General features: G+C 36.2%; 1 protein-coding gene across 2 annotated transcripts; it reads left to right on the plus strand.

Moving 5' to 3' along the window:
• Positions 1-437: 437 nt before the first annotated feature.
• LOC107082696 (phospholipase ABHD3-like) lies at positions 438-8053 on the plus strand. 2 transcript variants are annotated; one of them, XM_015371487.1, is made up of 9 exons: positions 438-829; positions 2255-2415; positions 2497-2679; positions 3563-3608; positions 4441-4553; positions 4633-4806; positions 4908-4956; positions 6534-6699; positions 6797-8053. In XM_015371487.1, exons 1-9 carry the CDS (start codon positions 710-712, stop codon positions 7024-7026), a joined length of 1242 nt encoding a protein of 413 aa, XP_015226973.1. In that variant the 5' UTR covers positions 438-709; the 3' UTR covers positions 7027-8053. The 2 variants fall into 2 exon arrangements, with proteins under 2 accessions (XP_015226973.1, XP_015226983.1); XM_015371497.1 differs by having other exon boundaries at positions 440-594.
• Positions 8054-10483: the final 2430 nt, after the last annotated feature.

Genomic DNA, 10483 nt, shown 5'->3' on the forward strand with positions numbered 1-10483 from the left:
AACAGGTACTTTTACTTTAGTAAAAAGCTTAAGTTGATACTCTATCTTGCACAAAAGTGTTTTTAAACAGTAGGATTTATGCTTCTACTTGAGTAACAAACATTAATACTTTGACACCTCTGTTTAACTAAATATTTTTACAGTATATGCAATTTCTTTGTTTGTTTGTTTCTTAGTCATGCATTAAATAATAAAAAACAAGAATGTAAAAATATTAGAGTATTTCACCCATTAGAAAATGTGTTTAGTTTACTTCAAAAATGTTGCAATCAACTTCACGGCCTTTGTAACTGCGTTTACAGGTAATCTCCACACCGTTGGAGGTGGCGCTAAAGCGTATCAGAAATATGATGTAGGGCAAAGAAGGACAGAAGGCGGGTCTTTCATGAAACGTCAACGCTGATTGGTTCAAACTCAGTTACCGTCAGTAACGCTAATATCCCGGAAGCGGGTCTCCTTTCGGAGAAGATACCGGCCCAAAAGAAAAAAAAAAAGGCCTGCAGGTGGACTCCACCATTATCACAGCTGATGGGACTTATCGCAGCAAAGGGGAATCTGGAAGCGGCCTTTGATCGGTAGCTGGTGGGGATGAAGGCAGGTTCCCGGAGGTTACTTTAACTATTTTCTGTCTGTCAGTTCTTTGCTGTGTCGAGCCGTGTTGGCGCGGCTGGTTAAGGTTTGTGTTGAAGGATAGCCATAGGTCACGGGCATGTATTTAACCAATGTGGAGCTGTGGAGAACATACTGGGAGTGTGTTTCCAGGCCATACACGGTGTTCATCTGCTCCCTGACAGCCGCTCTGTACTATCTGTGGGGCCGCAAATGTCAGGTCAGTCACAGCGCTCTGGCTGAGCAGCTATAGCTGCATTATGCGCTTTTTTCTATTCTCACCTATTTATAACGATCTTCTCAATATTTTAATTTGTATTTTTTTCCATAAAAAAAATCCGCCCGCCTGAAAAAAAACAGACGTTTTTTTAAATGCACCAAATGGCTCTTAATTGTCAGCATTTTAAATAATTGCCCTTATTCTATTATTCTAAACCCCCTAATAAACGCATTTGTTTGTTATTACTATTTATTTGTAATAGTAAAATCCATATTATTATTCTTTAGTTGAACAACTGATTAATTTACTCGATGCTAAATACACTTTTACTTAGTGTTACATTTTTTTTTGGTTATTTCTTAATTTTTTTTATTCAGTCTTTACCTCTTTTCTAGTTTATCTGGTTTAAATCCTCTCAAACTGTTTTTTTCTTAAAGTTTTCTCTTAAATATATATAATCGAGATTATTGCAATATAGTTCAAACTAGGGCTGAAACAATTAATCGGATGAATTGTGATTTAATCGATTATTGAGATGATTGTCCACTAATTTAGTATCGATTATTCGTTAAATGGAGTGTAGGGACTCTTAAACATGCCAGTGCAACCCACCTTGAGCAGCCAAAATTACCAAAATTGTAAAAAAAAAACATAATAATATGTAAACATTTTGCATTTAAGATTAAAAAAAAAACTTTTTCCTCTGTCAACATGGTCTATCCAGATCTCCTCAAGTGGAAAAGTTTTAGTTGCACCTGGTTTAATTTTGTAAAATGTCTTCTTTAAAGAACCTTTTGCTATCTGATTATTAATCGATTAATCAAAAAAATATTTGACAGATTAATCGATTTGCAGCCCTAGTTCCAATATAACTTATTCTAACAAAAATCTAAAGTTATGTTTAGCCCTTCCAACTTGTAACTTTTAACTGAAACTTCTTGTAGAAAGGTTTATTACATTGGTTTCTAAGCATCTCATTGTAAACTCTCAAGATACCTTTAAAGAATCATTTTGACCCAGATACTTCTGCTTAAAGTGTTTAATCATCGCTAATGAAGTAATATGGCAAGATCTAATTCTATGAAACCAAAGACCTTAAAGCTATCAGAGTATTGACATATTTATTTCTTACTGTTTTTATCTTTTATAACATTTACGAAAAAATATACTTTTGCCAAGTTTGTGAACATAATAGGACTGATAAAAGTATTCTCAGACACCTCGTCTTTCATGATGTTTAAAGGCTTTTTTATATACCACTGAAATAAGGTAAGTTTTCTAAATCAAAAGAGTAAAAAAATACCGCTTGCAAAGTAGTGCTTTAGCTGAATAATGTTTTAATGCTGCACATATTTTTGTTTCATAAAATGGTGTTAATCTTTTCTCCTGTGCTTTGTAAGTGTTTTTGTTCTGTTTATCTTTCAGATCCCCGTCTTAATATGCAGTGAAGCGTTCAGTGCATTTCTCTATAAGCACTGTCCTGTGGTATCGGAGCGGTTTTGTCCCACTCCCTGGTGCTGGGGAGGGCGGCTGCAGACGCTGGTCTGTGCGCTGCTTAAATCAAAACCCACTGTCTTTTATCGAAAGTAAGAACAAACGCTTTGTTTTTCTATCAGACAGATGAGTGAGTTAAAAATGAAATAACGTGAACTGACTTTACTTCCCAGTGAGCTGATTCGTACTGTTGATGGTGGTCAGATCTCCTTGGACTGGGTTGACAACCATACCAGCAGGACTTACCCTGAAGCCAAAACTCGTCCCACTGTGCTGATCCTACCAGGCCTGACGGGGAACAGCCAACAGGCTTACGTGCTTCACGCTGTCAGCCAAGCAACAAGACGGGGTTACAGGTAGGCTTTGCTCCTGAAACTACTACAAACAAATAAACAAACACCAGAATAAGAGATATATTCCACTTGGCATATTTGAATTAATATTATTACTTGTGATGCTTAAGCACATTTATTCAAAGGGACATTTTTTATGTAAATATGGTTTAATCTTTCAACACTACACACACTTAGCAGGGTTTCCAGATTCTTTTGAAAAGAGATGAGCCCACAGCATCATAGATCCTTTACAACAGTTAGCAGTGGACAAGGCGTAGTTAGTGTGATTAAAAAGATTTTAAAAAAGCTGCTCTTAAAAAGCTTGAGCCTCGGTAGTGTTTTGGCCACATATTTAAACTTGAGCCTTTTCTTTTAAACATTGTTTTTTTGTTGATGTGCAGAAATTATGTCAATATCTAATCCCTCGTAACCTTTAACTCATGAAAATTAACATTTGTGCCCAATTTAAGGGTTTTGAAGAATGACTTGGCATTAAGTCGCATTTACAAAATAACAAGTATTTACAAAATAAAAGCCCCTTGTTATTCCTAACAAGTAAAAAAAAGTTGAGCAAAAATATAAAATCTGTTTCAATTACTTGAATTGTATATGAAACTAAACAGGTACTTTCCTCATTTAAAATATCCTGAAAGTAAAGTTTTTTTTTTTTCAGTTTTTAATTTCAAAATGTATCTGCTGTAAGACTAGATCAATGTATTTTAAAACTGTTTGTATCTCATAACAGGGTGTGTCCAGTAGTAGGGAGGGAGCAAGCCAGACTAGTTTCTGTTCAGACTTTACTATTAGATAAGTCAGCTAATGCATGTTGACTGACTGCTGTATTTAATATCAGCTGACATGTTTCCTTTAGAGACAGAATCTCTATTTATCGACTCTTTTCCAGATCTGTAGTCTTCAACAACAGAGGAGTAGGAGGGGAGGAGTTGTTGGTAGGTGACGGTATTTTTAACTTCTAGACTACTTCAGGGCTTTTTTAAAGTTTATTATTATTTCACCCTTTTTAGCTCATAAATGTGAAAGATGTAAAGAGCTAAGATACTTTGTCATTATAAAATGTATATTAATCATTATTTATATCTTCTGATTTTTTTTTTTCCAATTTCCTTTTTTAAAAATGTATTCAATGTTCTTATTTTTTTTTAAAAAATGTTAGGATGTATTTAATGAGAGTACATTTTTGCCCAAAACATCTATGGATTTCAACTTTGTAGAAGATGAGTTATTGATTTCTTTTTCTTTCAATTGTTTTAAATCTAGAAAATAGTTTTTTTTTTTTTTATAACGATTTCTCGTTATAATTAATCACATTTTTGGGATAAATAAAAGAGGGAAGAACATAGAATTATACTTCATAGAATCTGTTTTTGATTTTGACACATTATAATCGTTTGCTTCTAATATTGTTTTATTTCTGGCTTTTTTAGACAATGCTTTAATGAAACACTCTTCTTAATGAAGAACATTCGGCTACTATAAATTTACAAATTTTCTTTCTTATTTCTCTTGAAGAAGCACTCTGCATTTTTAATAGTTATTGTCGCTTTGCCTGACCTCTTAAGTAAATGAAATATATTTATCTGTGAGTAATATTCTTATTTTTTACCCTTTTTTTAATACATTTGGATGCTCAGTGTAAGAAATGTAACTGACCGACAATCTGAGAGTTGACAGAGCAACTGCTAGCAACAATATTTATAAAGGAAGTCCAGCCTTCTCACTGTTAATCTAACACTTCCTCTTTTGAATGTGTGTTTCTTTCAGACTCCCGTCACCTACTGCGCTGCTAATACTTCAGATTTGGAGCGAGTGGTGCAGCATGTGAAAGGCTTGTACCCTCAGGCTCCTGTGCTTGGTGCTGGTGTATCTCTTGGAGGGTGAGTGGTTAGAGATCAGTCCAGCATATCTCTATGAGATCCAACTAGTTAATTTTCCCCCATTTCTTCTTTTCTTTAGTATGATATTATTAAACTATTTGGCCCGTAAGCGCACAGAGTCAGGAATGGTGGCAGGCATCACGATCTCCGTAGCCTGGGATGCACTGAGGTCATCGGACTCGATGGAGGAACCTCTCAACTGGCTTCTTTTCAACAAACATCTCACCAACGGCCTGCGTCAAAAAGTTTCTAGGTTGCATAGTTTGTTGTACTCTTAAATGTACCAAAGTACAGCTAAATGCGCAGACTTGGTTGTAAAAGGAAACTAAATGCTGTTTTGTTTATTTCTTTCAGGCACAGGAAGATTCTGGAGAAAGTGGTGGATGTGGACTACGTCCTGAAGGTGCTTCTTTTAACCTAATGTTCTGTATCTTTCACAATTATTATATTGTATATATTTATCTTTGTTTTTAGGACAGTGACATAGTTTTATGTTTTCATGTATTGTACTAGATTTACTTAGTGGAGAAAAAGAAATCTAAATTATTGTTATTGTTTTTCAAAAAGTGATCCTTGAAACAGTTTATACCTGAAAAATAAATGTAACCCAAAAATGTATTTATTTATTTTTTGAATTGTACTTTACTTTTAAGTTGAAATTTTAATTAGTTATACCTGATTCCTATTTCCCCGAGGTTCAACTTTGACATGACAGATAAACCTACTTTATTGTCGACACTTTAAGAGCAATAATTAAGAAGTTCATGGTAAATATGACAAACAAGGCTGGTCAAGGATGCCTGTTAATTTACCATCAAGAACAGAGAAGAACATGGAAATGAAATAATCAAAAAATAAATAATTATTGGATAATTGCAGCAAACGATTGCATCTTAAGGTAAAGGTGTTTTATTTTAATGCAGTATTTCAAAAACAGGGCATTGCTGTAAGCTGTAGCAATTATTCTCAAACTCAGTTATTCACTAACATGGTCGAACCATCTACTGCACAAGTCCTGCAAAGCTAGAATGTATGTTTCTCTTCAGGCTTTGACTGGAGGTTTTGATAGACTATTGCTAAACGCACATAGTTAAGTATGATGGAGGATCTATAGTGCTGTGGGCCAGTCCAGCAAAGGTGCCCAACTAGTGATGCTCTAGTCGGGGCTATGTTGAAGCTTGTTGCTTTACTTGAGGCCTCATTGATGCAGTGATCAAGTAGGACATCTGGTGGTGAGTGATATGAATTTCTCATCCTTTCCACCTCCCACCTATCACTATGTTACAGTGTTCTTCCCAGAAGTAACCCTTCTCGTTTTTTCACTTCAGGATTTTTCTGTAATTTGTTAAAACACTTAATACAACTGCTAGATTTATGAAATGTGTTGTGTGATTACAGATATAAGTTTTTAAGGGGTTCAAATGCATGATATAAAAGTTCTCTTGGACAATCTTATTTCTTCAGCCTAAATCCCACGTGTTAAGCTCCGGTCCTTTAGGGCCGGTGTCCTGCTTCTTTCAGATCAAAGTCTGCTTTAAAACACCTCAGTCAAATAATTAGGTCATTAGCACAACTCTGGAGGTTTTGACAGCATGCTGAGGAGTTCATTTAGTGATTTGTTGGACCAGTGGCAGGATGCCAGCCCTTGACGACTGGAGTTTGACCCTTATTTGCTAAATGATGCTTCTGACTAACTGATTAAACATGTTTGGTTTCACAGCTAAAGTGCTTTGGAACTTAATGAAGTCATCATAGCTGATTTTAAGCTCAATGTTTACACACATGAACTGTGATGCTGTTGACATCAAACCTTCTTTACCTTCTAAAAGACCTGGAAAAGGTCTCCATTTTGTACCTCTCTCGTTTTGGCTAATGGTCATGATTCATTCTGTTTACTGCAGTTAGGGGATTAATTTAAAGCTTTTAACACTTTCATTAATTTTCCTGTTCTTCATTGTCTCATTCTTGTCTGTGTTCTAGGCACGGACCATCCGTGAGTTTGACGAGCGTTTCACTTCCCACCTGTTTGGTTACAAGACTTGTGTAGATTATTACCGAGATGCCAGCCCTGCCAAAAAGCTCCCCAACACTAGTGTACCTATCCTGTGTCTCAACGCTGCTGATGACCCATTCTCTCCGCAGAGTGGTGAGTAGATAACAGAAAGCTGGGAGCCATTTAAGAGATTGGTGGACTTTGTAATTTATAATCTATGTCTCTTTGAATATGTTTGTGGCCTTTTCAGCGTTCCCTGTTGCCATAGTCCAGGCTCTGCCAAACGTGGCTCTGCTGCTGACTGATCATGGGGGACACATTGCCTTCCTGCAGGGTCTGTTTCCTCGGGGGGAGAGTTATATGGAGCGCCTGTTTGGCCAGTTCGTCCAGGCAGTCTTTGAACATCCAGGGGATATCAAAAGAGCCTGTAGAATAAAAAAAGATGAGCTATCTCAACACCAGCACGACAGTAAACAATAATCAATTACAGAAATCAGAAGGTAGGAAAACCAAAAAAAAAAAAAAAGAAAAATTAAGCGAATTGCATTGGTTGTTCCTTGCATGCTGTTAGCCGTCCATCCAAATGTTTTGACGTCATTGCAGCCCTGCTGACATACCTCAGATGGGAACAAAATAAGCAAACCTAAAAAACAGTGACATTGTCGGAGGCAAAGTCACTTTTCAAGTATTGAAGTATGAAGTTCTGGAGCCAGTTTAAAAAAAAAAAATAAAAAAAATAAAAACAGAAGAAAATGCTTTTGCACAAATAGAACATTTTGAATGACTGGTTTTTTGGAATGTTAACTGCTTTCCATTTCCTCCTCAACATCAGCCCTGGAAGCACTGCAAAATAAGGTGTGCAGAAAATAGAAATCATTTTTAAACTAATTGCCTTGAAGGAATGTTTAAAATCCAACTGCTATACTTTTTCGCTCTATAATAAAGATAAAAAAATGTGGTGTTTTAAATGCCTTCAATTAGTTTAAGTACAGAGCGCAGCTTTTACCTAAGGTAGATTAGTGAAACATTCTGTAAGGTAAGCACATTTGCTCTGTGTGAACTTACAATATTCCATCTGGAAGAATGTGAAGTGTTTTAAAGTTTGAATTCTCATGATTTACCTTTGTCATTTGCACAGTGTTAAAAAAAGATGTAATGTATAAATGCTGTTTATAAGAAGATATTAGTATGAATCTGCTTAAATATTCATAATTGTCTTTGAACAATGTTTTTCTGTATGAGCAGAACTGACATGTTTGATTGTAATGAAGGGAGCACTTATTATGAATGGACCTTACCTTAATGTGGTAAACTGGCAGTGAAAATGAAGTTGGATTCACTGTAGAAGACATGTTTTATTCATTTTTCTATCCTACTCATAGAGAGAAAAAAAAAAAGTATGCACTATAGAGGACAATAAACTATTGCAGTTAAATTGATATTTTTGCCTTTAAAAAATGTGTGTTTTGACAGCTCTTTGCACATGTTTAAAACATGTTTTTTTGTTTTTGTTTTTAATCACCTTGTAATTTCTAAGTGACATTGTTGCCTTTATTTTAAATTCTCAGTGAGCCAATGCGCACAATCCTATTATACATGAGACGCTTGTATATCTCTGTATATACATACTTGGTTTATGTTATGTGTGATACCTTGTAGAAGCAAATAAAGACTGGCATCTAAAGAATTTCATTCTATCTGGTGAATGAACATCTTAGGTTGCATTCACTGCCTTGAAGAATTCAGTCCCTTTGAGCTTTTTATGCACAACTACAAATCTGACCAAAATGAGGGTTTACATAATTTTTAAGTGGAAAGAAAATTTAACTTTTCTCTCAGTTTTATAAGAAACTATTAACTATGTTTTAATTCATCCCCCTAGTCAATACTTTGTCGTCTTAGGAAATGTCTTAACCAGAATGGTGACCCTTCTTTGCAAGCTCAGGTAGATTAAACATTGTCTAAGTAGAAGTTTAAAAAACCCTATTCATTCTCAGTTGAATGGAAATCTGGACTTTGACTGGGCCATTCTAAAATATCAGTGCATTGGCCTAAACAGGGCTCTTGTGAAATTCGCCCGGCCTCTTTTCCTCAAAGGCGGCCTTTATATTATCTACACACTTGGACAAAATTGCTGGTTCCCTTTCTTTAATAAAAATATTACCTACTTGCTTACAGGAATAACCTGAATCTGAGAAAAGTATCAATAAAAAAAAAAAAAAATGAAAGTCAGATATTACTTTTCAACCATGCTTTAAGAAAAAGATTTAAAAATTATACTCATAAAACAGGCCCTGTCTAGAATGATTTTACCCTTACTTAATATTTAATTGCAGAGGCTTTTAGAGGAAATCACTGAAATCAAATGATTCCTGTAAATGTCTATGAGACTTCTGCCCCTCTCTGCAGGTATTTTGGCCCACTCCTTATGAACAAACTGCTCCAGTTGTCTCAGGCTTGAAGCCTGCCTTCTCCAGACGCATGCTTCTGCTCCTTCCAAAGATACTCAATAGGACTTAGGTCAGGGCTTATAGAAGGCCAAATTAGTACGCGTTTTGCCTTTGGTAGGGTACTTAAACACATTGTGGCTTCCAAAAGAGCACTTAAGCGTGCGATTTGGCTCCAAAGAGAGAATTCTAGCATGCTTTGGGTTCCAAGAGGGCACTGTAGTATGTCAGGCTTCTAACAGGACACTTTACCCCATTTTTTGGCTTAAGGGGTATTTAGCACATGTTTTGGCTTCTAAGAGGGCACTGTAGCACACGCTTTGGCTACTGGGAGGGTAACTTAGCACATGATTTGGTGTCTGAGAGGATACTTTAGCACACATTTTGGCTCCCGAGAGGATACTTGAGGGCACATGAGCATGCAGTTTTGCTTAGAAGAGAGCATTTTAGTACATTTTGGCTTCAAAGGGGGCACCATAGTATGCCCTTAGTCTTTTGAGAGGGTACTTTAACAAGTGGTTTGGCTTGAGATGGCATTTAGCACATGCTGCACAGTTTAGCATGCTCTTTGGCTACTGTGAGGGTAACTTAAGCAACTGTTTTGGCTCCTGAGAAGGCACTTTAGCATGCGCTTCGCTACTTGGAGAATACTTTAGCAAGGAGCCAAAACGGTTTAGCAAGTGTTTTTGCTCTGCTTCAGGGAACCTGAGGGCATTTTAGCACATGTTTTGGCTTTGAAGAGTGCACATTAGCATGTGCTCTGGCTCTCATAAGGCCACATTAGCATGTGCTTTTCAACGATTGGGCTATGGGGGGGCGAGCACCTCGTTGTCAAATAGTTTGACCTCTGAAGGCAATATATTACACTGGATTTTATTAGATGAGACTTGCATATGAATGCAGGCCACACTTTTTAAATCTTTTTTACAGATTTGATCTTTTTAGAAATATTCAAAACTCCTGTATCATTATCCTCTCACTTCACAACTGGGCAACACTGTGTTGATCTACCACGAGAAAAACCCTTTGAATCCTTTAACTTTGTGGTTGTAATACAATAAAATGTTATGAAGGTCTAAGTCTCTGGAAATACCAAGAAATGCATTATGTGTATTAGATAAAGGCTAGGACTGTGATCCTCATTAACAAATAATTCAGTTGCTTTTAATTACCACATATAAGGTGATTAAAATATGCCGATCCCAACCGCTTGCCTTCTTTGGTTTCATCGTTTAAAATCCAAGCCTTTTATCTCGGTGAGGTAGAGTCATTAATGTCGCTGATTAACCAGAAATGCATCAATAATTAACCATGACCAATAAAGCCCCACACCCTCTGTCACAATCCTAACCACTCTAACTCTCATTTAGATTCATTTGTGGTCTGGAAAAACAGGCCTGAAGTGGCATTTTCTTTGTGGAAAAAATAGAACCAAATAGCTACTTTCTAAATCCTGTAGATTGTAATCTGAGAGCTGCAATGAATGCTTT

This window comes from Cyprinodon variegatus, unplaced genomic scaffold (assembly GCF_000732505.1).
Source record: "Cyprinodon variegatus isolate N-32 unplaced genomic scaffold, C_variegatus-1.0 Scaffold4, whole genome shotgun sequence".
NCBI classification, from domain to species: Eukaryota; Metazoa; Chordata; class Actinopteri; order Cyprinodontiformes; family Cyprinodontidae; genus Cyprinodon; species Cyprinodon variegatus.

Excerpts from the sequence above, each read along its gene's own strand:
- LOC107082696 (XM_015371487.1), top strand. The coding sequence starts at position 710 with ATGTATTTAACCAATGTGGAGCTGTGGAGAACATACTGGGAGTGTGTT. Across the intron at positions 2,416-2,496 it reads CCCACTGTCTTTTATCGAAA|TGAGCTGATTCGTACTGTTG; the intron begins GTAAGAACAAAC and ends TTTACTTCCCAG. Across the intron at positions 2,680-3,562 it reads GCAACAAGACGGGGTTACAG|ATCTGTAGTCTTCAACAACA; the intron begins GTAGGCTTTGCT and ends ACTCTTTTCCAG.